This window comes from Jaculus jaculus, chromosome 2, assembly GCF_020740685.1.
Source record: "Jaculus jaculus isolate mJacJac1 chromosome 2, mJacJac1.mat.Y.cur, whole genome shotgun sequence".
NCBI lineage: Eukaryota > Metazoa > Chordata > Mammalia > Rodentia > Dipodidae > Jaculus > Jaculus jaculus.
In genome coordinates this window covers 166,904,138-166,931,638 of record NC_059103.1, presented here as the reverse complement: position 1 = coordinate 166,931,638, position 27,501 = coordinate 166,904,138, and the positions used below count along the sequence as shown (strand labels likewise).

General features: G+C 41.4%; 1 protein-coding gene across 7 annotated transcripts; it reads left to right on the top strand.

Annotated features, from left to right (window-relative positions):
- Nucleotides 1-24: 24 nt before the first annotated feature.
- Nucleotides 25-27,454, top strand: Mterf3 (mitochondrial transcription termination factor 3). Of its 7 annotated transcripts, none has more exons than XM_045143655.1 (9): nt 25-97; nt 3,534-3,873; nt 5,479-5,631; nt 8,442-8,631; nt 11,245-11,392; nt 11,813-11,884; nt 21,434-21,595; nt 25,023-25,118; nt 26,869-27,454. In XM_045143655.1, exons 2-9 carry the CDS (start codon nt 3,549-3,551, stop codon nt 27,061-27,063), a joined length of 1,341 nt encoding a protein of 446 aa, XP_044999590.1. In that variant the 5' UTR covers nt 25-97; nt 3,534-3,548; the 3' UTR covers nt 27,064-27,454. The 7 variants fall into 7 exon arrangements, 6 of the variants coding, with proteins under 6 accessions (XP_044999590.1, XP_044999589.1, XP_044999588.1 ...); XM_045143654.1 differs by lacking the exon at nt 25-97 and adding an exon at nt 812-830 and having other exon boundaries at nt 5,500-5,631; XM_045143653.1 differs by lacking the exon at nt 25-97 and adding an exon at nt 813-830.
- Nucleotides 27,455-27,501: the final 47 nt, after the last annotated feature.

Here is a 27,501-nt window from a genome sequence, read left to right as displayed (position 1 = left end):
GGCGCGGGGCCTGGCTGGCTGTGTGCGGGGCGTGCGGGGCGGCGGCTGGCGGGGTGTCCACGGGGTGACCCTCTGCGAAGCCCGCGCCTCGCCACAGGTAAAGCAGGAGTCCCCGAGCGTGAGGGCTGCGTCTCCGGAGGGGCTTCGGGATCCGGGCCGCCTGCACCCGGGATGCCCCGGGCCCGGTCGGCGGGGAGGGGTCGCGGGGAGGGGGCGGGGAGGCGGGGTGGGCCTGCCCTGCCCTGGGCCACCGGGCACTGTGAGGACCTCGCCGCCGCGCTCGTTGGGTGGCGGCGTGCGGTGGACGCGGGTGGCTTCCTGCGGAAGTTCGGTGTGGGCAGCTGGAGGGCGGGCGGGGGCGAGCGCGGCGCTGGAGAGGCCCTTTTATTACCGAGCCGCCTTCCGTCCGGAATCCACCATCGGTGACCGAGCGAGGTAGAGATCGGGAACCCGGAGAGACATCGGTTCCAGTGCCTGCTCCCTTCCTAAACTGCACTGAGCTACTTGAATGGACTTTAGAGTTTGCAAACGTGTTTGCTTTCATTTGCCGGATGAAAGGGCCGTGCTGGAAGAAGAATCGCTGTCCCGCCGTGCGCGGTGGGGGAGGTTATTTCCACCCATCTGAAAGTAATGCACCGGCTTTCGGGTGCTGTGCATGCAAGGAGTTACTGCACTTGCCCTGGGGTCATGTCCATTCCACCCCGACAGAGCTGTGGATTTGGTGGAGGAGAGTCCCTGGGTGAACAGGCCCAGGGCCCAGAGCTGCCCTGCTCTCCGGACACAACAGTTCATTCGTTTTTAAGATGTATACTGAAATGGTGATTTTAAAGGTAGTACATAGCGAGTAAAACTGGAAGGCTAAACAGTTGAATGTACTAAGATCTTAGAATGCATGGTGATGGAGTTTAAAGTGAAAGAGATGTGGGAGGGGTATGCATTTGATCCCAGAGATACTCCAGGGTGAACTTGGGGTTTCAGGAGCTGGTTTGCAAGTGCTTATACAAACTCTGAAGCCTAAAATGTTAACGTTGACAGAGACCTGAAAATTGTTTTATTGAACCCTTCCCCATTACAAGAATAGTTTGAAGCTCAGAGTGTGGCTCTGGGTTCCATCTCCAGCACCGCACATAGAGAATTACACGAAGAGTGGTTATTGGGCCAGCATCATGGGCTAGGCAACGTGCTGGAGTTCCACAAGCGCCTTCTCCTGTAAGGTTAGCATAAGTGAGGTCTCCCGACTCCCACTTTGATGTTCTTAAGCCTACTGTGCGGAGCAGAGGCAGTTTGAAGGAAAATTTGACAGGGTTAGCTCGTTTCCCACCAAAATCTTAACAGCAACCTCAAGGTTATTGTGACACTTAATTTCCTAACTCAGGTCACGTCAGAATGAAAGTGATACTTTCACTTGTATGACCCTTAGCACACTTTTCCAAACTGCAGCTCTTAAAGTGGAGATTACGCTATCAGGTATTTGGTCTAATTCAAGGCATGGAACACGCTGAATTCCACTATGTAGGAAGCAAAACACAAGGTGTGAGCAAAAAATAGCTTATACTTGTCAGTAATACAGATAACATTTATTGAATATTTCCCATTTTGTTAGGCTCTACGCTGATATTTTTTATTTATTTATTTATTTATTTATTTATTTATTTATTTATTTATTTATTTATTGGGGGGCGGGGACGGGATCTCACAGTGTAGCTCAGGCAAGCCTTGAACTTTTGGCAGTCTTCCTGCCTTTACTGAGTGCTGGGTTTACAGGTAGAACCACCATACCAGGCTCCATAAGACTAGTTTATTGGGATTATTGACATTAAATGTATATAATTCTCTCATATTCCTGGAGCTTAACAAATATTTCTGGCCAAAATATCTATGTAGCTGCCGGGCAGGGTGGCACATGCCTTTGGTCCCAGCATTCAGGAGGCAGAGGTAGGAGGATCACTGTGAGTTTGAGGCCACCCTGAAACTACTTGGTGAATTCCAGGTTAGCCTGGGCTAGAGTGAGACCCTACCTCGAAAAAAAAAGAAAATCTCTGTATTGTTGGTGGTTTGTTTATGTGATTTTGTTTTGTTTGAGAGTTTTTTTTGTTGTTTTTTTTTTTTTGGTAAGCGTTGACTTTTTTTTTTTAATTGAGGCAGTCTCAATGTGTATCTCTGGCTGGCCTTAAATTTTTCAGTGCTCCTGCCTCTGCCTCCCAAGTGCAGAGATTACAGGAGTCATGTACTACCATGCCCAGCTTCTTAGTGTTTTGACTTTTCTTTTTTAAAATATATTTATATGAGAGAGAGAGAGAACGGATATACCAGAGCCTCTAGGCACTGCAAATAAACTAGATATATGTGCCACCTTGTGCATCTAGCTTACGTGGGTACTGGGGAATGGAACCTGGATCCTTACAAATGAAACAAAATTTTTAAAGGGCTGGAGGGATGTCTGGTTGCACATGCATCTGGAGTTTCTTTGCAGTGGCTAAAGGCCCTGGTGTGCCCATTCTCTCTATCTGCCTCCCCCTCCCCCAACAATAAATAAAAATAAAACAGAAAACAGAGCCTGCGTACTTAGTCTTTGCAGGCAAGTGCCTTAATCACTGAGTCATCTATGTAGCCTGACCTTTTCTTTTTGAAAACTGTTCTTTTTCTTGTTTCCTATGGTGAAACGGGATTTAACAAAACTAGTTATTTTTTTTCTAATATTTTGTTTTTCATGGTAGGGTCTTGCTCTAACTCAGGCTGACTTGGAATTCACTGTGTAGTCTCTTGGCTGGCCTCAACTCATGGCAGTCCTCCTACCTCAACCTCCTGAGTGCAGGGATTAAAGGCGTGCACCAGCATGCCCAGCAACAAAACTGGTTTTGTTCCTCTTTTGAAGAGCAGCTGTATCTGTGAAAGAATCAGCCATTTCAGCTCTAAGGATGAAACCACTCTCACTGTTCAATATAGCAATGATAATACTATGACTGTTAAAGGCAGTGGATTTCTTTCTGTGTTGCTTCTAATTCACATACATAAACATATTTGGATAACTCATTTTTTGCTCCTCAGTACACTTGAACATCCTTCAATTCTAAAGACATTTAATTCCGTCACTCTCTGCTACTAAAAAGAGTAAATTCAGGGGCTGAGGAGATGGTTTCATGTTTAAAGGCCCTTGTTTGCAAAGCCTGCCTGCCTGGGTTCAGTTCCCCAGCCATACTGTGCTCACGTACACACATGGCAGATGAATAAAAATTTTTTTAATTAGTAAATTCATTGTAATTGGAACATTTATAGAATTTTAAAATACATTTCTGACCCTATAGATTTTATTTTTTGCGATAAAATTGTATATGTATTATTTTTGCAATTCTGAAGTTCCTGTTTTATGATTTGTAGCTGAAACTGCTTTTGCAGTTCTTACTTTAGTCATATTTAAACTCCTTTCATTTAGAAAAGATAATTTCCAGTTTATTTTTGTGTTTGAATCCTGTTTTAAATATTTTAAGTAAATAAATCTGTTATATTTTGGTGATTGTGTTTTCCCTTTATAGGTTACCTTAAGAAAAATGGCCCTGTCAGCTCAACAGATACCCAGGTGGTTCAACTCTATTAAATTGAGTAGCTTCATTAATTCTGTACAACTCACGAAACGTTTTCCAAGAGCAGGACAAACACTGTCACATGGTTTTTCTGCTCCAACTCAGTCGTCCTCTGACAATTGCTGTCTCCGGTGGGGGTTTAAGACTTACTGGACTTCCTCCTCACGGAATAGCTCCCAGGATGCTGACTCCAGTAGGCAGGAGAGCAGTGCTGCCCACCATACTCTGCTTCCGTGTGGGAGTGAGCACTCGGGGAGGATGCCCAGCGGGGATTCTGAGCTGCCTCTGGAAGGTAATTCTGTATTTCAGAAAAGTCCTCCTTTCCAGCCTTGGTGGTTTGAACAAACTACTTGTTTACTTGCTGCCAGCGCATTTCAGGTCAGATACCTGTACCTATACCAGACAAAGGAGACATGAGGGCCAGATCTGTTTAGTTCTATTATACTCTTGTTACCTAAATTTGTGGGTTAATATGTATAAGATCATTTCATAGCTTTATACATAAAACATTTGTTTTCTAAATCTTTCATTATTTAGCTTTTGAAAAACTTTCTAATGTTAATTATTAGGGTATAATGTCAAGTGCATCTTTTGGGACATACAGTTCTATGAATTTTTGTGTGTTTTTAAAAATTTTTATTTATTTGAGAGAGAGTGAATACAGGTGTGCCGGGGCTTCCTGCCACTGCATACAAACTCCAGATACATATGCCACTTAGTGCATCTGGCTTTAAATGGGTACTGAGGAAACGAACTCTGGTCCTTAGGCTTTGCAGGCAAGCTCCTTAACTGCTGAGCCACCTCTCCAGCCCTGTTTTTTGTTTTTCAAGGTAGGGTCTCACTGTAGCTCAGGCTGGCCTGGAATAAATGATGTAATCACAGGCTATCCTCAAACTCATAGCAATCTTCCTATTTCTGCCTCCTGAGTGCTAGGATTAAAGGAGTGTGGTACCACACCAGCCTACTTTTATTTTAATAGTTAGTTCTATGAATTTTAACATATGCATTTAACTGTTTAACAATCATGAAATGGAAATAGATCACCTCCCCAGAATTCCCTTGAGTTGGTTTTTAATGAACCTTCTCCCTTCTGTGGTTTCTGTCCTAGGAATCAGTATTACATCCAGTACCCATGTACATTAGTAAGGGAATTGAACCTGGGCTATCAGGCTTTCCAAAAAAAGCACCTTTAACCACTGAACTATCTCTCCAGTGCAGAAAATATAATAAGATGTTGGAGAATAACCTATAGAAGAGGGCTTTAATTCAGAATGAAGAATTTTAGGATGTCATAACTAAACTGTAGATTTTGACTATTAAAATATGTTATACTTTTGCCAGGTTTATCATCTATGGTGGCCCAGTCTCAGAATGTGTTTTATAGGCAGTTAGTTAATATATCAATGAAAAGTGAAGAAAAACAATTGTGTGCTGTAGCTGGACAATGTGACTAATGTTTGTAATCCCAGCACTTGGATGAGTGAAGCAGGAGGATTGTAAATTCAAGGCTAGCCTGAGCTATATTCATTGTCTCAAAAAATATTTGTATGCCTTGGAGCTTTCCAGTGCATTTCTTATCTTGGAGGAACAATGGTTCTTCTCTCTAAATAATTCACTTCTGAGAAGGTAGGATACTTTTGGATTTCTTTTTTGAGGCAGGCAGTGTCCCACTGTTAGTCTGTGCTAACTTCAAACATGGCGGCAATTCTCTTACCTTGGGCCCCTGCCGAGTGTACTGCTGGAATTGGATTGTATGCCACCATGCCAGGACTTCTTAAATCTCAGTATTCATCCAGTGAAGACACAGACTGAGGGAAGATAAAATGTTTGTAGAACTAGGGTTAAGTGTTACGTGACAATGCTAACTTGCTTTCTGTCCACATGGCTGGCTTTGAAGAAATGGATGACTTGTTTCCAGTGTCTCCACTGCAGCCAGTATCTGAGGAGGAGGCTGCTCTGATCAGTGCTCACGCTTCCCTGCCTGCAGCCTCATTCACACTGCGAGACTACGTTGATCACTCTGAGACTCTGCAACAGCTGGTGCTTCTTGGTATGTTCCTAACCTACCAGTACTTTGCCAGGGCATTCTTTATTTTACTGCCTTACATTTTAGTTAGCATTGGGTTTGAGTTTTATTTTGCTTTTTTATTTGACTTGATTGTTTTTTGAGACAGTGTCTCATATAGGTTGGCCTGGAACTTGTTATATAGCTCAGACTATCCTTGAACTCCTGATCTTCCTCTACCTACTTACCAGGTTCTGAGATTACAGGCAAGCACCGCCATCCCCAATTTCAATCAGCATTTTTGTGTATGGGGGTGGTGTGTGTGTGTGTGTGTGTAGGCCAACATCAGGTATCTTCCTAGATCGCTCTCCACTTTAGTAACTATGGCATTGTCTTGCACTTGAACCCAGAGCTCACTTATTTCCTAGTGTTGCTAGACAGCTTGCCCCAAGGGACCCTCTGTTTCTACCTCCCAAGCACTGGAATTACAACTGGGCAACCACACATGCCTAGTATTTATGTGGGCATTAGAGATCTAAATTTTGATCCTTACCTTGGCATGGCAAACGCTGTACCCACTCTGAGCCATTTCCCTAGCCCCTAAGTGAAAGTTGAACTCTTTATGAAAGTAGTAGATACAAGTGAGCCATGGCTCTCTGAAAAGGCCTTCAGGGAAAAACTGTATTTCCTGCTTCATCGTTCCTGAGCTTGCATCTCATTCCTCAGAAGTGTCTACTTAACCTTTTTTTTTTTTTTTTTTCGAGGTAGGGTCTCACTCTGGCTCAGGCTGACCTGGAATTCACTATGTAGTCTCAGGGTGGCCTTGAACTCACAGCGATCCTCCTACCTCTGCCTCCTGAGTGCTGGGATTAAAGGCGTGCGCCACCACGCCCGGCTTCTACTTAACCTTTTTGACTCAGTTTTTAAAGCAGTCATTTATAACACTGCTGCCTATTATGTCATTCAGGTTCTCTAGAGGAAGAGCCGATAGAATGAGTAGGCATTATAAAGGGGATTTATTGGATTAGTTTCAGGATTTGAGCTGGATAATCCAACAGTAGCTATCTGCAGGTTGGAGAGTTGGAGAACCCAGTAACTGCTCTGTCCACAAGGCTGATGCCTCAGCAGTCCCCATCTGGCACTGGAGGCCTGGAGGATTCCTTGAGAGCTGCTGAACTCTAATCCACACTGGAAGGCTGGTGAAGCTGAGTTCCAGTGTCCATGAAGGATGGCTGCAGCAGGGTAGATGCACATACCAGCAAGCTTCGTGGGCAGCCTGGCAAAGGGCTCTGAGTTGTCAGTGCTGTAAACCACCACTAGAAGGGCCATCCACTTTGGGAGGCCGTCATCAATCCTTCCTGGAAATGCCCTCACAGGCCTGCCAAAGAGGTGTGTCTCTCAGTTGATTTCCAATCTGATCAAGTTGATACAGGACTTAACCATCACACCTCTTTCATCAGTTTTAGACATTAGTTGATCTCATACTTACAAAGTGTTCTACATTCTCTTCAGTTCTTCCATGACAGTGGGAACATTTTAGACCTGCATTCAATTCCTAATTTGCCATTGTAAATGCTGGTGTAGAAGTGCAGGTCTATAATCCCAGTACTGGGACGACAGACAGAGACAGAATCTAGCCTAATTGGTGAGCTCCAGGCCAGTAAGCGATACTATCAGAAAGATGACTGAGGATGACACTTGAATTGTCCACTGGCTTCCACATGCACACATGTACACCCATACATATCTGGCCTCTGGCCACTGCAATCAAACTTCAGGTGCACGTGCTACCTTTTGCACATGCATCACCTTGTGCATCTGGTTTATATGGGTTCTGGGGAGTCTTAGGGGCTTCATAGGCAAGTGTCTTCACTGGTAAGCCATCTCTCCAGAAATATTCTTAAGATTAGAAAATCTGAATCTAAACCTAAAGGTTTTATGTTGTATATATTGTATATATATGTATATTTTAAAGATTCTGTATAAACCTTTCTTTTTTTGAGGCAGGGTCTCTAGCTCTAGCAGCCTTGGACCTCACTCTGTAGTCCAGGCAGGCCTCGAAGTCACCATGATCCTCCTACCTCAGGCTCCCAAGTGCTTTTTATTTTAATAAGATTAAAGGGGAGAAATAAGAGAATAACATGGTCCATTTTAGTGATAATTTTGAATTCTAGGTTACTTTTATGCCCTGCCTGATTAAGGCTGAAATCTATGCCTGAAACAAAGGAAGTTTTAAAGAAGACTTGGTGACGGCTACTGAAGGAGGGCAGATGATTTGGTGCTTTCTGCCATGTTGGGAGCTTAAGGGCTGTTTGTCTGCTCTTTTGCAGACATGGGTACACTTGTACAGTTATTATGTCTGTACTAAAGCCCTGGAAACGCCAAGGATGTGTAAAGCACAGGGTCATACTTATTTCCTCTCCCCATGAAGGGGATCAATAATGCTTTTAAATGATTTAAAACTGAAAACAAACAGAAAAAAAAAGGTAGATTTTGTACCCTGCAGAATGGCCAGTGGCGTGGTTGCTGTGGGGATCATTTGGGGCTCACAGCATCTTACACATCCAAGAAGCCATAGAAAAGATGATTCTCTGGTGTCAAAATGACTTGGTGAATTTGTCTTTGGGGGAAATTTAACTTTAAATGCCCATTTTTTCTGTAACACTTGTCTTTGAAATAAATACTATAATTCATTTTAATTTATTTCTGTAACCAGTTTAGTTTAAATTTTGAAGTTTCTCTGCCTCAGTTCTCCTTTGAATAGATTGCTCTTCAGCAATCTCTTGTGCTTACATATAAGAATTTTGTGGCTGAATGAGAATTTGTCTTCAATTTGTACTTATAATTTATTATAGGAGTGGATTTGTCCAAGATAGAAAAACATCCAGATGCAGCCAACCTCCTCCTAAGACTGGATTTTGAAAAAGACATTAAGCAGACTCTCTTGTTCCTCAAGGATTTGGGTTTAGAAGATAACCAACTGGGAGCATTCCTGACTAAAAATTATGCTATTTTCTCTGAAGACCTTGAAAATCTTCAGATAAGGTAGAGCTTTTAGAATGAAGCTTATATACCCTAAGAGGAACTTACGGAAGAAATGTATTGTAAGAAAAAATTATTAATTTATTATTTTGAGAGAGAGAAAGGCAGATAGGAAAAATGGGCCCTCCACAGCTTCCAGCTGCTGCGAACAAACTCCAGATGTATGTACCACCTTGTCTATCTGGCTTATGTCAGTACTGAGGAATCGAACGTAGGTCTCTAGGCTTTGCAGTCAAGTGCCTTAACTGCTAAGCTATCTCTCCAGCCACAGTGAAAGAAAAGTTTTAAGTCTCTCTTATATAAAGATCTACTGAGATAATGAGTGTGAATACTGCCTTTTGGTGTGAACTTTTTTAGACCTAAATTAAAGAGTTAAAATTCTTCTTTTGTTCAATTATTTATTATTTTTATCTTTTCAGTTTATTGCTGAGTTAATATTGAGTTATTTCTTCAGAAATTGAAGGGGTTGTTATTTGTTCTAATCGCTATTGACAAATAGCTAAATTACCTGAGAGTATACTAAAAATGAGGAAGTTATGATTTTTCCTTTTTTTTGGAGATAGGGTCTTCTCCTTCCTGCCTGAACTTTCCTAATGCTGGGATTATAGCCATGAGCCACCACACCAACATTTCCAACTTTGATGGTAGACATTTGACATTCCCTTGGAAAAGTATTGTTTAATATAGTTAATATTTTCCATAAATTGACTATTCTGGTTTTTCCCCTTTTTTTCATTTGTGTATCTGTGTTTATGTGCAGATGCACATATGCATGTCGGTACAAGTGCATATAGTGTGTATGTAAAGGTCATAGGATAATTTTGTGTGCCATTCCTCAGATACTGTCCACTTTTTTATGACACAAGAACTTTCATTGGCCTGGAAATCACCAGTTAGGCTAGACCCAGAGCAAGATGAAGTCTCTATCCTTAATCAAACATTTTGAATTCATCATTCCATCACACATATTCAACTCTGGTCTATATTCCCAGAGGTACTAAGTGGGAATTCTTTTGGCTTTATTTCTGCCCAAATCAGAAATATTGCTACTAGTTTTGACTTCTCTTTTGATAACCACATCTAGTAAATCTCCAAGACCATCAGTTCTGGTTTACTCATCTGTCAGATTAGTCAGTCCATTTCTTTTAGTTGACAACTGACGAATATCTTCCAATGTAGATCATGTGGCCTGTTCTTCTGAAACCTGGCTGTCAGATTGAACTGATTTTAATACTCATGACTAATTAATATTGATTCTGAGTCCAGTTATTTAGAGATTTTGTATAAGTGCATTTGTGTGGTATGCATGTTTATTTGTGTGGGCACACCTATATGTGTGCATTTAGAGGCCAGAGGTCAGTATCTGGCTTTTTTTTTTTTTTTTTCTTTTTTGAGACAGGTCTTTTACTGAACCTGGAGTTTACTGACTTGGATACACTAGCAAGCTAGCAAGTCCCTTCTAACATTTCTGCCTTGGTACTGGGATTGCAGGTACATGCTGCCATGTTCAATTTCTGTATGGGAGCTGAGAATTCAAGCTGAGGTCTTCATGTTTGCAGGACAAGCATTTGACCAACTGAATCATCTTCCCAGCCCCCATAGATTTTTTTACATAGGTATTGCATCCATGGGTACTCAAAAAGACTCCCCCCCGCCCCCGCCCCAGGTAAGGTCTACCTCTAACCTAGGCTGACCTAGAAGTTATTCTGTAACCCCAAGCTGGCCTTGAACTCACTGATCCTCCTATCTCAGCCTCCCAGTGCTGAGATTAAAGGTGTGTACCATCATGCCTAGCTTCAAAAGGATTTACAGTGAGAAATGTATCTACAAGCACAAGAATATGATAATATTTAAAATTAGTTTCTGACTTTACTATATATAGCAGTCTTCTTTTCTAGAATCAATTTCATTTATTTATTTTCTTTGAAATGAAAAAAATGTAATCCTTTGTAGAATTTTCAAATTAATAAAGTACACATAGGTTATATTGTATAAGTACATCTTAGCCAGGCATGGGAGTGTGTACCTGTGATCAGTACTTGGATAGTAGAGGCAGGAGGATGAAGAATCCAAGGTTAGACCGGACTGCATAGTAAATCCTGTCCCAAAGCCAAGTGTCTGACTGTTAGTGTGTTTGTATTCGTGAAATTGTTTTCTGTTTGTAAAGAAATGGAAGCCATTCAAATGTGGTAGGTACTTGTCAATTTGCCCATATTTGGGCTGTTATTATAGAGTATCTTTATCTTATTTATTTATTTATCATTTTTGTTTGTGAGCCTTTTAAAAAACAAATGTTACTTTGGGGGCTGGAAGGATGACTCAGTGGTTCAGGGTACTTTCTTGCAAGGCCTGAAGGCCTGAGTTCAATTCTCCAGTGCCTGCATGTAAAGCCAGACACAGAGTGACACATGGATTAAGAGTTCACTTGCAATAGCAGGAGGCCCTGGTGTGCCCATTTCTCTCTCTCTCTGCTTGCAGATAAATTATAATAATAATAAAATTTAAGTTGCTTTGGAAAATAGCATGATATCGATAAATGTTAGTCATATGTATATTTTCATCGATTTCTCTTGTTAATTATTGTCAAGTGTACATGTTTGTTTTTCATTTTTCCAGGGTGGCTTATCTACAGTCAAAAAATTTCAGTAAGGCAGATATTACACAGATGGTCAGAAATGCACCATTTTTGTTGAACTTTTCCGTGGAAAGACTGGATAACAGATTGGGATTTTTTCAGAAAGAACTTCAACTTAGTGTTAAGAAGGTAATAAAATGTGGCAAGAAATACAAATGCATACTTAATAACCACTAAATCTCATGTTTCTAATGAATGCCTGGCTACGTAAATGTAACAAGAGGACCTCGCGGCACAACAGTAGTGCGTCTGGCTCCATAAGTACTATAAGTTCTTGATACCTTTTGTATAAAAACGAATGACCCTGCTAGGCTAAACATAGATTGCATCATTTTATAACGTACCCTCAAATTGTTCCCTTTAATCATGTATTAAATGCTTTTCTTGTATTAAATCTTTGTTTTCTTGTCAATGTTAAGGTTCATATCATCTCTCTGATGGGGGTCATAATTTAAATTTTACCTTTATATTCCTTGTAATGTGTAAGTTTTCAAAACTAAGTTAAATGTGCATACATAGTAATGTTCACTATTATGTTTGTTTCTGTAGACGAGAGATCTGGTTGTTCGTCTTCCGAGACTACTCACTGGAAGTCTGGAGCCCGTGAAAGAAAATATGAAGGTATGACATAATTAAGTTTTTTGGGGAAAACTTTTTTTTTTAAGTGTTTTAAGTTCTCTGAAGACAATCAACTTTGTGTTGTCATCATAAAGGAGAGTAGATTTTAGGGCTGGAGAGATGGCTTAGCAGTTAAGGCACTTGCCTGTGAAGCCTAAGGACTCATGTTTGACTCCCCAGATCCCACATAAGCCAGATGCACAAGGTGGCACACATGGCAGGAGTTAAATTACAGTGGCTAGAGGCCCTGGTGCACCAATTCTCCTCTTCTCTCTCTTGCTCTCTTTCATTAAAAAAGAAAAAGGCCAGTCTGTTGGGCTTGCCTCACAACAAACAAACAAACAAAAAAAAAAAACACGCACACACAAAATTAAGGTTATTTCTAAATTGGGCATTGTATCAGACAGATTCAGGTTTGCTGATATGAACTTCCAGACCAGGCACAGTTATGGAGGAAGGGATTCATTGAAGCTTACAGATCCAGGGGAAGTTCCATAATGGCAGAAAAAGTTGACCTGCCTTCACAGGCCCAAGCAGAGAGAAAGAGAAGCACAAGCCAAAAGCCACAAGCACAGCACACTTCAGCAACTCCAGCTAGGCACACTTTGCATATCTTTAGATTGAAATCTGAAACCCACCACCACACCTTAAGATCCACCCAGTGACATTGCCTCCAGCCAGGTGGCTACAGAAGCAAACTACAAACAATAACTGAATATATTGGGGGCCATCTATTCAAACCACCACAGGCATGGTAGTACATGCTGTTAATCCCAACACTCAGAAGGCAGAGGTAGGAAAATCACCATGAGGTCAAAGCCAGCCTAGGACTATAAAGTGAGTTCTAGTCTGTATGTTCGGGGGAGTTTTGAAGGCTGTTGTCAGAAGACTTCTGGGAGAACAGCCAGAGTATCACTTTGCATGGCTCCTGTGACAATTGCCGGCTCTGATATCACAGAACACACTTTACTGTCCTTCCTCCAAGAGAATACTGTGGAGTCAAAGGCAACCAAGTTACTAACGCAATGTTGCAGTAAGATTTACAAACACTTATGTCACTTTAGTTAATGTTAATCATCCTTCACTTCCGACTGCCCCACCGTTATCCCCTTGTGCCCCTCTTGCTAGTCCCCTGCTTCTCCCCAAATAGACCCCATGTGCTTGCTTACCGTAGGCATTCTATTACTCTCTTTTCCTCTCCCTTTAGATCTCTTCCAAGATCCCTTTCAGCCCCACACAGTTCCCTTTCTACTTTCATGACCGGCACCCCCCCAACACACATTTAGATAGATACATACATACATACATACATATATAGATTTAGATAGATAGATAGACAGACAGACAGACACAGAGAGATGGATGGAGAGGGGGTAGGAAGGACGGAGTATGTTTTCTTCATTGTCATGATTTCATTTTTCTTTTTTTTTTTTTAATTTTTATTTATTTATTTATTTTATTTGAGAGCGACAGACAGAGAGAGAAAGACAGATAGAGGGAGAGAGAGAGAATGGGCGCGCCAGGGCCTCCAGCCTCTGCAAACGAACTCCAGACGCGTGCGCCCCTTGTGCATCTGGCTAACGTGGGACCTGGGGAACTGAGCCTCAAACCGGGGTCCTTAGGCTTCACAGGCAAGCGCTTAACCGCTAAGCCATCTCTCCAGCCCGATTTCATTTTCTTTATGACTGAAATAAATTACATTGTATTAGTGTGTTTGCACATATACATGTCATATTTTCTTTATTCATCCATCTCATAATGGGCATCTAGTTTGGTTCTTACGTATTATGAATAGTGGAGCAATAAAAATGAATATACAAGTATCTCTGTTAGGTTGATTTAAGTCAAGTCATTAGGACCTTTCAGACCTTTTATGCACACTATGTGCATGTAATTGGGACCCCCAATAGTCATTGCATATATATTTACTGGTGGTATGTCTTCTTGATGAATTGGTTCCTTAATTAGTATGTAGTGTTTTTTTTGTTTGTTTGTTTGTTTTATCTCTTCTAAACTTGCTTTGGAGTCTACTTTACCTAATACCAGAATGCTGATACCTCAGTGCTGACATAGCTGTGATTGTTTTCAGTTTCCATTCCCTTGATTGATTGACTTCTGTCCTTTGATTCGGTTTGTTGATTTCTTTACCTGTGAAGTGTGTTTCTTGGAGACAGCAGACAGTTAGATCTAGATTTTTTTTTGTTTTTTTTTAATCTAGTCTCAGTTGTAGAAAAGGGACTCATGGTGTTTACCTGGAAGAAATTTATGGAAGTGACACAAGAAATAGGATCCTGTACAAGCAGAGGTCATAACTGAGCAACTTCACAGAATGAACTCTGGAGAAGTGCACAGGTGAAAGAGGAACTTGCCTTTCTTTCAGTAGGAGGGAAAGTACATAGGTTTTTCTCAACATAGAGGTTAAAAAGTTCAATGAGCAGGTAACTAATTAAGGAAGTTAAAAGAGCACATCTGGGGATTGTTTTTATCAGACTATCATCAAGAGTTTGCACTTGAGAGTATAGGACTTAATCTACTAGATAAAGGGGAGAGGAGTTAGAATTGCTGTTTCAGCATGAGAAGGTGGCAGAGTGATTTCTTAATGATAGGGCAGCTGACATGTCAGTTTTAAAAGGAAACAGCAGCAGATAATATATGGAGACAGCGTGTATTATTAATTAAGGTATCTATTGCTGGAAATGAGCACCATGCCAGCAAGGCAGGTACAGAATAGGTTAAAAGTTCCACTTTGAGTCTCAACAAACAGTCTTGGACTTTACTGGTAAGTTCGGGAGATTTATGTTTAAAGTTATTAAATGACATTTATTAATTACTCTGATTCTTTTTTGGGGGGGGTCTGGATTTCTTTTTTTTTTCCCCCAATTTTTATTAACATTTTCCATGATTATAAAAAATATCCCATGGTAATACCCTCCCTCCCCGCCACTTTCCCCTTTGAAACTCCATTCTCTATCATATCCCCTCCCCATCTCAATCAGTCTCTCTTTTATTTTGATGTCATGTCTTTTCCTCCTCTTATGATGGTCTTGTGTAGGTAGTGTCAGGCACTGTGAGGTCATGGATATCCAGGCCATTTTATGTCTGGAGGGAGCACATTGTAAGGAGTCCTACCCTTCCTTTGGCTCTTACATTCTTTCTGCCACCTCTTCTGCATTAGACCCTGAGCCTTGGAAGGTGTGATCGAGATGTTACTCAGTACTCTAGTCACTTCTTTCCAGCACTGTGATACCTTCTGAGTCATCCCAAAGTCACTGCCATCTGAAAAGAGAAGATTCTCTACCCAAAGTGAGAGGAGCATTAATATAAGGGTATGAATATTAAGAGAAGTCCTTATTGTGCCATTTGATAAGCATAGTATGTATATTTTTCCAGACATCAGGACATGTTACACCCCTAGGGCTCATGACTACCCCTGTTTTAAGTTTTCAGTATCAGGGATGTATTCCCTCCCATGGAGCGGGCCTCCAGTCCAATTAGAGGGCAGTTGGTTTCCACCATGACAGACCTGCCACTATTGCACCCGTTGGCTCATTTGGCCTGGCTGGCCAGTTATAAGGCTTGCAGTGTCCACTATTTGAGTTTCTTCACTGGTGGTATCTCTTTCTCCCATTGAACTACATGTAGAATGGCTTCTTCCAGCTGTCTGTCAGCTGCTCTACATGGTACTCTGATTCTTTTTAAAGATATTTTTATTTATTTGAGAGAAAGAGAGAATGTGAGGGCTTCCAGTTGCTGCAAATGAACTCTAGATGCATGTACCTCTTTGTGCATTTGGCTTACATGGGACTTGGGGAATTGAACATGGATCCTTAGGCTTTACAGGCAAGCACCTTAACTGCTAAGCTATCTCTCCTTTCCCATAGTTATTCTAATTCTTACTTGGATTATTGTGTCCTTTCTCCTCCATTAGTATTAGAGGATTGCTGGTTTACTGTTTTCAGGGAGACTCCTTCCTAGCTCTCCTTTCTTTGTTCATCTCTCTCATGACTTCTCCTATGCTTTCATGGTTGAGACTTTGTTTCTTCCTTAGACCACATTCCTTTTGCAGTGCTGGCTTGGTGGTCATGAACTGCCTTGATTTGTTCTTATCCTATTTTCACCATCAATTTTTCTTTTCTTTTCTTTTTTTCTTTTTCTTTTTTTTTTTTTTTTAAGTTTTTCAAGGTAGGGTCTTGCTCTTTATCCCAGGCTGTCCTTTTCACTGTGTAGTCTCAGTCTGGTATCACACTCACTGTGATCCTCCTACCTCTGCCTTCCGAGTGCTGGAATTAAAGGCATGCACCACCACACCAGGCTTTCATCAATTTTAAAAGTTAGCTTTCCTAGATATGGCAAATAGTTGGCAGTTAGGTACTTAAAGGTTTGAAAATAACATTACTTGCTTTTATGGCATTTGAGTTGCTGGTGAGACATGTGATGTTATTCTAATATTTCAGTTGTATTTCTTTGTATTTTTAACACCTTAAAATTTTTTTTCATTAATGTATGTGCACACATTTGTGTATCCACCTCTATTGCTTCTCCATCTTATTTCCCTGAGACAGTGACTCACTGAACTAGACCTCTGCATTTTTCATCTAAACTGATTGATCAGGGAACCCCAGTGATTGACCAGACTGTCTCTTGGGGCTACAGGAATACACAATGAGGCCATCTTTTTGAATGGATACTAGGGATCAAACTCAGGTCCCCATGCTTGCACAAGTGCTCTTTACCTGCTGAGCCATCTCCCCAGTTCCCAGGTTTTTAACATCTAGATCATGTCATGGACAGCTGCTTTTATAGTCATTTCTATTTGGGATCAAAATGCCTCTTTTTTTTTTTTTTGAGTTAAGGTCTTACTCTAGTCCAAGTGGAAAAGTGTTCCTGTAACTGCATTGAATAGCTTCTCTGCGCATTCCCCTTGTATCTCAGCTCCCCGCCTGTGGATTCTTGGGCTTTGTCACTTAATTGCATCTCAGAGTTCCTAGACCTTGTAGGTCATGTTTGTTTTTGTTTTTATTTTCTTGGTGTTTGGAGGTAATGTTAACCTTGCCCTTGTCCTCCATCCCTGTGCTTTCTTCTTGGTCAAGTCTTTTAGTGATGCTTTCTACTGTGGTTCTCTTTTTATTTTTTAATTTGCTCAGTTGAGTTTGTTATTTCTAACATTTCTCTTTTTTCCCCCCAAAAATCTCATTTTGCTTGCCAATATTCTCCACTTTGGTACTTTTCATCCATATTGCTTACTTTTTTTTTCACCCATTTTTTTTGACATTTTCTGCAGGTCCTAGATTGAATTCTAATGCTTATTTGTATCCTCTTTGAGGTCATTAATCATTTTCAATAGTAAAATTTTCACCTGGCATTTTAGGTATTATATTACCTCTTAATTTAGTAGTGGAGTCATTACGGGTTTGGATGAGTCATGTGGCCTTGGTTTTCATATTTCCTGTGCTTCTGTGGTGAAATTTGCACATCTGTTGGTTTAGCTATTTCATCTGTCTTTGTTTTGGGATCTTAGTGAAAATCTTATGCTAGAGGGCTTAACTCCCCAGTACTACTCAATAAGGAAAAACAAGCTTACAGTAGCTACAGCATCAAACTGTATGAGATTCAGAAATAAGCTTCAAAACCCATCAAAGCTTATTAATACATGACCACTGACCATATATAAAACAATGAAAACTGGGCTTGAGTGATTGCTCAGTAGTTAAAGTACTTGGCTACAAACCCTAATGACCTTGGTTCTATTCCCCAGAACCCACATAAAGCCAGATGCACAATGTGGCATATGCATCTGGGATTCATTTGCAGCTGTTAGGGGCCCAGGTATTCCCATTCTCTCTGTCTTTTCTTTCTTCCTCCCTCCCTCCGTGTGTGTGTGTGTGTGTGTGTGTGTGTGTGTGTGTGAGCGCGCGCGTGTCTTCTCTGTCTACTTCTGCTTGCAAATAAATAAAAATTAAATAAATAAATAAAAATAGGAAATACTAAATTAATGAGACAAAAGGAGACAAGAAAAAGAGAAAAGTTGAAAAGAATGGAGGCAAACGTTAAGGAAGGGAAAAGAAAGATTAGAAAACATACAGGAAAAAATACAAAATACTTTCCAATATTGAGAAGATTTGAAACAAAATTAGATAAATATAAAAAGGGTGATTTTAAAAAAGGGGGGATTAAAATTAAGGGCTGGAAAGAAGGCTCACTGGTTTAAAAGTGCTTATGCTTAACCTGCGAGCCAGAGAGGGCCTGAGACTGTTCAAGTTCAAGTACCCAGAACCCATATAAAAAACTGGGCATGGACTGGAGAGATGGCTTAGCAGTTAAGGTACTTGGCTACAAAGCCAAAGGACCCAAGTTCAATTTCCCAGTCCCCACGTTAACCATTTGCACAAGGTGACACATGAGTCTGGCATTTGTTTGCAGCAGCTGGAGGCCCTGCCATGTTCATTCTCCCTTTTTTTGTCTCTGTCTGCCCCTCTGTCTCTCTTTCTCTCAAATATATAAGTAACAAATCAATATATTTTTTAAAGCTGTGCATTGGGCTTTTTCAGTGGTTAACAGGACTTGCTTGCAAGATTATTTTTAATATTTTTATTTATTGATTGATTTGACAGAGAGAATGGGCATGCCAGGGCCTCCAGCCACTGCAAACAAACTGGCTAATGATAAGTGTATGAACAATAATTAAAAAAAAAAAAAAATCCTGGGATCCTGGGCTGGAGAGATTGTTCAGTGGTTAAGGTACTTGCCTAGAAAGCCCAGTGACCTGGATTTGATTCCCCATTGCCTACATAAGCCAGATATAGAGAGTGGCACATGCATCTCAAGTTTGTTAGCAGTGGCTAGAAGCTCTGGTATGCCCATACTCATTCTGTCTGTATCTCTGCTTGCAAATAAATAACAATTTTTTAAATACTCTGTGTGTGTATGTATATGTATATATATACATATACACACACACACACATATATATATATATATATATATATATATATATATATATATATATATATATATTCCACCCCCCCCCCCCCGAGGTAGGGTCTCACTCTAACTCAGGCTGACCTGGAATTCACTGTGTAGAATTCAGAGTGAATTCCAGGTCACCCTGGGCTAGAGTGAGACCCTACCTCGAAAAAAAAACCCAAAAAACAAGCAAACAAACAACAAATACTGCTAAAAGCATAATAAAAAAGGAGAAAGCATAAGGGACAAAGAAATAAAGATGTAATACTAGAGCAGCTTTTTTCTGGGCCATTGAAAATTGAAGGCCAATGGTAATTGCAGGGATGAGAGGATGTTCTTTTATACTTGTAGGTTCAGTCTTTTCTATGGCTTAACCTGGTGTTGAACCTGTATTGGACAAGTGTTTCATGCCTGCCAGAGCTCGCTTCGCTTTAGTACTTGCCCTTCTTTGTGCTACATACCAGGGGCCTCTGCTAACCACATGTAGCTTTGGGATCCGTGAGCCGGGCACCCTCCCATGACTCCTGTCTCGTACCCGCTGTGGTGGCTGCCCTTGTAGTTGGGAGTGTGGGAAGCAAGCACAGCACTGAGATATACAGATAGAGGTCCGGCATTCCTGCTCTGAAAACCTCCTAAGTATTGGCCACCCAGATGGAGGGATGCTGCTGTGGGTGTCAGGTTCCCTGAGAGAACTTCAGAAGTTCTTGTCTCTACAGCAGTGAATGGGAGCTGGGCCCAGAAGTGGATCTGCCTGCCCTGCTCGGTGACCTCAGGCTCAGAGCTATCAAACTCCAGGGTTGTTCTCAGTGAATGGAATCTGATCCTGGCAAGGGAGGGCAGAGTTACTTTTACCTGGACACTTTGTCGTGTGCACCTCTCAACTTGTCGGCGCTTGGCCCTGCTGCCTCCCAGGGCTCTTTCTCCTCCTGGGGCTCTGGCAGATTTAATTCAGCCTCCATGTTGGTGATGTTCCCCATTCTCAGACACTCAATATGGCTCAGTTTCAAACAATAGGTTCTCTCGAGGTGGCACTAGGTCTCTGCATACAGATTGATGAAATGGGATTCCTATCCACTGCTCACCTAGCAATCCATCTTACCAAAAGCTGCAACTGGTTTTGAGGTGTGTGCTGGCTATAGGCTCATGCTGAGGGTAGGAATGCCATTCCTCTTGCATCAGGACTGTTGAGAAGTGTGATCTCTCTTCCCCCATTAGGGAGCTGGAGCTGTGTTCAGCAGGCTTCTTTTCTGTGTGTTTGCCACCTTATTCTCTGCACATTTCAGGGGTTTGTGAATTTCTGAAGCTCTTCTTCTCATTCTCTCTTTGCAGTGGAGTCTGTTTTCTTGTTGTGACTCCTCTTCACTGATCCATTCTATTGATGGTGTTTTCCATTGCTTGGGTGTATCTTTCATTTCATTTCTGTTGTTTTTTATTTTTTTTCCGGGATTTCTGCCTCTTTATTGAGTTGCATTTTCATATCCTGGTTCTACATCTTCATTTCATCTAGTTATTTGTATTCTCTTAGAATTCAATTTGGCATTTATCTTTGTCTTCTTTGTACTCTTTATACAACTGTAATCATTCTTTTGAAATCTTGTGTAGAGGTTTCTCTAAACAGCTCTTCTCTTGGTCCTCTTCTATGGGCTTGGTATTTCTTTTTTTTTTTTTTTTTTTTGGTTTTTCGAGGTAGGGTCTCACTCTAGCCCAGGCTGACCTGGAATTCACTATGGAGTCTCAGGGTGGCCTTGAACTCACAGCGATCCTCCTACCTCTGCCTCCCGAGTGCTGGGATTAAAGGCGTGCGCCACCACGCCCGGCTTGGCTTGGTATTTCTTGAGGAAGCTATATAGCCTTAGTTTTGTGTTAGTCATTTTATGGTGAGACGTGCCTATCTGGAGGTCGTGTGTTAGCTAGGCCTCTCTGGCACACCTGTGTTAAGTATTTGAAACAGTGCTTGCTGCTGCTTTGTGGTTTTTTGTCTTTTCTGTGCTTTGCGCTGCTGAGAGTCAGTCCTGGACATACTTGGTGCCGCTTCATGGGTGGAGTAGGTGAGGCGATCTCAGTTTGTTTGCAGCTGTGTCCTGGCTCTTACAGGGGTCCCAGTCTCAGTACCATGGTTAGCTGCTCCTGGGGAACAGACAGAGTGCCAGGGAGAAGCTGGCACCTGAACTCCATAATGGCCAATAGGTGGCAGTCTAGGACAACAGAGGGTGCTGGGAAAAGCTGGCTCCTGAACTTACTGAACTTACCAGTATCCAGTCAGCTGCAGCCTAAGATGACTTGTTGCGCTAGTCCAGCATCTTGAGTCTAGCACTTCAAAAATGCAGGCCTCCTTTGTACACCATTATTCCATTGCATAATTCATTCTGTTGCCTTTCCTGGTCACTCTGGTGATCACTAAGCTGTGAGAAACTCTTACTCAAGAGAGGGGCTTGAAATTCAGATGACCCTAGAACCAGAGAGCTATAATTCCAGAAGAGCTTTGGTATAGCCATCCTAAGATTTTAAAATGGCATCAATGTGTCCTCAGGCATAGTGCTGAAATAAATATTTCTATTCATGAAGAATGGCAAATTTTCTTTCTTATAGGTTTATCGTCTTGAATTTGGTTTCAAATGTAATGAAGTCCAACATATGATCACTAGAATCCCAAAGATGCTAACTGCAAATAAAAAGAAACTTACAGAGACCTTTGATTATGTTCACAATGTGATGAGCATTCCCCACCACATCATCGTCAGGTTCCCACAGGTAAGGCAGCTGAGAGTGTGCAGTGCTCTCTGTGAGAGCTGCCCTTGCCCTGCGCTTGGGGCTGCTGTCTAGGTGCATGCTGTGTACCTGTAGGACATTCACAGCTGCAGGCACCCACCTGCAGCTCCTGAGGAGACTGTGTTTGAGGAAGACACTGTCAGTGTCCCTGTACCTTCTGCCTACCCATTTCTGCCTGGTGGAATGAGGCAGAAGAGTCACCCTAAGTCTCTCTCGTAAGTCCTCCATTCAAATTTGAAAAGGTTTCTTGCCTTAAATTTTTCTGTGCTACATGTACTTTTCACAGTCTACCTGAGTCCATGAATTAACTAGCCAGATTATAAGGCTCTTAACCAAGGCATAAAGCAGTTTGAGTTTGCCATTGTGTCAAAGTCATCAGTATATTTTCTAAGCTAATTAGATTTTCCTGTTCTTTCTCAATGGCATATCTGCTGTGACACGAATATTGACTATGAAAGTAGAGATTGACACATGGCTGAATCCCCCATGCCCGGACTGTGTCTGGCACTCAGGCATGAAATAAATGTGTGCTGAACAAATAAATGACTGGGTTTCATCAAAGCAGTCCTATCAGGTTTGCCTTCTGAGTAAGCATTCCGTATTTAATAAATGGCAGATTGAACTTCTCTAAAGTGACCCCTAACTCTTTATTCTGTTCCTGTTCATGACACAAAGATGAATAAAAGATACACCACTTGAACACAGCTAGATTGTGTTTTGTCCAGTTCCTTCACATACAGTGATGTTCATTTGTCTATCATACTTTGAATGGCCCTTAAGATTGGATGTTCCTAGCATGTTATAAAAGTGATAGAAATCTATAATTTTGTGAATTTGGGTTATGAAGCAATTGTGAAGTAAGTAATCTTCTAATAAAAAGCAATAGCAAGTTTTTCCCTAGATGGATCATGTAGCCTGGGCCAAGAGCACCAAGTATACAGAAATCAATCAGCCATGGCCTTTGTTCCTGAATAACTTGTAATCTAGTGTGGTAGACAGAGTTTTAAAAATAAGATAATGGGCTGGAGAGATGGATTAGTGGTTAAGGTGCATGCCTGAGAAGCCTAAGGACCCTGGTTCTAATTCTCTAGGTCCTGCATGGTGGTGCATGCGTCTGGAGTTCGTTTACAGTGGCTAGAGGCCTGGTGTGCCCATTCTCACTCTCTCTGTCTCAAATAAGTAAAAAAAATAAAAATTTTAGAATAAAGATACAAGATGGTAGAATTTTAACCAGAGGGTTTACAAACAGGGTGATTAATTCAATGTAGAGGAGACTGGAAAGTCATAGGAAGAATAATTACTGAGTAAGCACTGCATCCCAGCTTCCTTTCCTGCTCATTATACTAGTTCTCCCAACAGCATAGCAGGTACTTTTGTCCCTGTTTTCAGAAGAAGAAAATAATTTTAAAGGGCTTGTATAACAAACTTTCCAAGTAGCAAAGGACAAAACCAGGTTTAGAACTCTGACAGTTGGAGTTTAAAAATACACCTACTTTCTTTACTAGATAATGCTGCCACTCAGGAAAAGACAGCCATTGTTGTAATAAATAGAACTAAGATGATGGAGAGAAGCCTTCCAATTGCAGGAAACTGAGCAGACAGATGTGTCACAAGCCCCTGTTTATAGGTATGCCAATAGGGCTACAGCTTCCACACTGGGATTTTCAGACTTGTAAGTTTCTGGGTATTATCATTGAAAAGCAAAACAAAAAAAAGGAAAAAGCTGTTGGTGGGAAAAATATGTTAATTGACAATCTCATGAGGGAACTAATACAAACTTTGTATTTTTTGGCAAGCATTTTATTTTACTGATTGAAAACTAGATTTCTCATTCAGTGACAGTTCTGGTTGGTATATACAGTTTGAGATTAAGAACTGTAACTTAAGTGGAGAGATCATGGAAACTAAAGAAGGCAGAAACAGTTCCAGGCTGGTGAGCATGAGGAAATCACTAGTCTGAGGAAGGAGGTTGTATTCAGCATCTCCTAAAATTTTGTTTTTCCCTCCTGTGGTGCCTTCCTGTGAAGGTGAAGCTGGAGTCCACATGTAGCAGTTAACTTCCTGTTGCTGGGACAAAACACTCAAGTAGAAGCAACAAGAGGAAAGGGTGTATTTTGTCTTACAATTTCAAGGGGGAATTTCATCATGGCAGGGAAAGCATGGCAAACAGAGGCTGGGCGTCACCTCTTGTCACATCAGCTAGACTAATACAATCCTCATGATCCGTCCCCAGGGACGCTCCTCTTCCAGCAGGGCTCCACCTCCCCATTGCTCCACCGGCTTAAACACAGGACATCAAGCTGTAGCAAACATTTCACATACAAACCATCACTCCACCTTAGGGGAAGAGAGGACCAGTAATTCTTTGGGTCTTTTTCTTCTTTTTTTTTAATCCTTGAGTCTAATGCATCATTAAGGTGACATTTAGTTAAAGTGGCAAAGTAGTCTTTGCTGCTCAACAAGCAGTCTCACTCCAGTTTTGTTTTTTTGGTGGGGTTTTTTTTTTTTTTTTTTTCGAGGTAGGGTCTCACTCTGGTCCAGGCTGACCTGGAATTAACTCTGTAGTCTCAGGGTGGCCTTGAACTCTTGGCGATCCTCCTACCTCTGCCTCCCGAGTGCTGGGATTAAAGGCGTGCACCACCACGCACGGCTCTCACTCCAGTTTTTTTTTTTTTTTTTTAAACACACAGCTGGAGAGATGGCTTAGTGGTTAAAGTGCTTGCTAGAGGACCCAGGTTTGATTCCCCAGGACCCACGGAAGCCAGATGTGCTAGGTGGCACATGTCTCTGAAGTTTGTTTGTAGCAGCTGAAGGCCCCAGCGTGCTCTTTCTCTCTAAATAAAAAAATTTTTAAAGAGAGGGAAAAAAAAGGGGGGGGGAGAACATTCTTAAGCTGTAGCTTTTGGATGTAAAAGAGCAAACAAGTTTCTAACGGTGGAGGAACTGTGAGGGCCAAGTGTGGTGGTGTACACCTGTAACCCAGAACTTGAAGAGTGAAAAAGGTGGGTCTGGATCAGATCAGACCTGGCTAGACAGTGAATCCCAGCCCAGCCTGAGCTCTAGGGAAATGCTGTCTCATAAAAAGTAATGAATAAACAGTGGCTTGAGTCACAGAGGTAAACATACTGACTGGTCATAAACTGTGTAAATGCTTCAGTGTTCCTGTGTTTAAGAACTAGTCATGGTTTGGGAGCCTGAGTCACTTGTGATTTCTCCTCTTGTATGTAAGTCAAGAGTCACTCACTAGTCATTATCTAGTCACTATCTTGCCATATTTTCAAAAACAAATTAAGACCATCTTAAGCTATAAGACCTTACAGCTTCATTAGCAGTAGTAATGTGGTAAGGGAATTTAGTCACTGTTCAAATTTTCAGCAGTTGTTTTTCCTATTGTCCGTTCCAAGGGCAGTTGCTACTTTGTTTCCACTTGGCCCCTGGGAAAGAGGCCTGGAGATTACAGACCCTGATGAGTGTCCCACATCTGCACTGCAGCCCAGAGAAGAGGGTGAGGCCACACAAGAGGGCATCGTCCACATCTCTTCAGGACCCCTTCAGGTTGTGGGTGCTTGCTTCAGCATGGCCCCCTCCTCTATTCTCTCTTACCACAGGCTCTACGGACTGACTGTGCTTTTGATCCCTGCCACTTTGCCTACTCCTTGGGAGTTTTAATCCTGGACTAATAAGACATGTTTTCCCTAGTTTATCTTCATAGGGGCCAGCTTCATTTTATTTTGACTCTAGTTGAAGACAGCAGGAATTTATTAGGAAAAAAAAAAGGTACTTCACAGATTATGAAATTTTAGAACTCTTTTGCTGACATAGATCTCAAACTTGGCAGATAATGAGAATCTAGACACAAAGGATTTCTGGGCCCCACTCTCAAGTTTCTGACAAAGCTTTCTTGGATATGGATTGGCTATTTGCTTTTCTACCATGTTCTCCTGTCTCTGGAGAAGTCAGGGTTCTTTGCTCATCATAGCCTGTGTTTCATTGTTCTGTGTGTTGGTGCTCACTTTTTTATTTTTATTTTTGTTGTTTTGTGGGTTATTTTTTTTTTCTTGTTGTTATTGTTTTTTTTCTTTTTTGTTTCCGAGGTAGGGTCTCACTCTAGCTCAAGCTGACCTGGAATTCATTATGGAGTCTCAGGGTGGCCTCGAACTCATGGCATTCCTCCTAACTCTGCTTCCCGAATGCTGGGATTAAAGGCGTGCGCCACTACGCCTGGCTTTGTTTTGTTTTTTTTGAGGTAGGGTCTTGCTCTAGCCCAGGGTGGCTTCAAACTCACAGCAGTCCTTTTACCTCTGCCTCGCAAGTGCTGCAATTAAAGGTGTGCACAACCATGCCCAGCCCCCTTTTTTTTTATTGACAGCCTCCATTCATATAGGTAATATATTGTCCTCTTATTATCCTCCCCTTTTCTCTCTTTCCTGAATCCTTTCTTTGTAAGTCATCTCTCTTCTATTTTGATGTCATTCCCCCCCCCCTTACTATGCATGTCTTGTGTAGGTAGCATCAGCATTGTTTGATCATGAACATCAAGGCCACTTTGTATATGGAAGACAGCATTGTAAGCAGTCCTCCCTTTTCTTTGGCTCTTACATTCCATCACCCCTTCCACAGTGGTGCTTGCACCTTGGAGGGCATGATAAAGAATGTTTTACTTAGTTTGGAACCTTTCTCTGTCTCCTCAGCACTTAGATGAACTTTGAGTCTCCCCAGTGAACAGAGAATAGCTTCAACATATGGGCATAAAGTGTTTAGAGGGAAGTTTGATGGGCATAGATACTATATCCCCTTAGCCAAACACTAGTAATTTGCCCTTTTGAGTTCCCATGTAATCACAATTTTTTTTTTTTTTTTTTTAGACAAAGTCTTGCCCCTGTGTATATAACCCAGGTCTGCAACTCACTACATAGATCAGCCTGGAATCAAACTTGAGATCCTCCTGCTTCACCTTCCCAAGTGTTGTGGTTACAGGCAGACATTACTATGCACAATAATTTCCTGTTTAACAACTTTTAAGGGACTAAACCCAGGACCTTGCTCATGCTAGGCATATATTTCATCACTGAGCTAACCCAAGCCCCTTTAATTTTGTAACAAAAACTAGGATTTAAATCCTGTGTATTGGTCCTAATGTGGTTAGTTATATTTGTTAATTTATTAAATTTAGTCAGGTAAACTTACTAGTCTTTCAGCTTTCATTCTACAGTATTTGTTTCTTTTTTCAATGTAAAACTTTTTTTCTTTTCCAGGTATTCAATACAAGATTGTTTAAAATTAAGGAAAGACACCAGTTTCTCACCTATTTAGGAAGAGCTCAGTATGATCCAGCAAAGCCCAACTACATCTCTTTGGACAAATTAGTATCTATTCCTGATAGAGTCTTCTGCAGAGAGATTGCCAAGGCATCAGAAAAGGATTTTGAAAAGTTCTTAAAAACTCTTTAGTCTTTAATGAATGCTAAAATGTAATCTTGAAGCTAGAGAGATGGCTGAGCCGTTGTAGCAGACAGATTCAGGTTTGCCGAGATGAACTTTCAGACCAGACACAGTTATGGAAGAAGGGATTTATTGAAGCTTACAGATCCAGGGGAAGTTCCATAATGGCAGAAGAAACTGTCCTGCTTTCACAGGACCAAGCAGAGAAAAAGAAGTACAAGCCAAAAGCCAAAAAGCCACACAGCACTGGACACTTCAGCAACTCCACCTATGCACACTTTGCACATCTTTAGATTGAAATCTGAAACCCACCACCACACCTTATTAAGATCACCCAGTGACATTGCCTCCAGCCAGGTGGCTACAGATGCAAACTACAAACAAACAAACAACTGAATATATTGGGGGCCAGCTATTCTATTCAAACCACCACAGTGGTTAAAGTAC

Bases quoted from the DNA above. Each gene is read 5' to 3' on its own strand.
- Mterf3 (XM_045143653.1), top strand. The intron at 11,393-11,812 runs GTAATAAAATGT...TTGTTTCTGTAG, and splicing joins TTCAACTTAGTGTTAAGAAG to ACGAGAGATCTGGTTGTTCG. The intron at 11,885-21,433 runs GTATGACATAAT...TCTTTCTTATAG, and splicing joins CCGTGAAAGAAAATATGAAG to GTTTATCGTCTTGAATTTGG.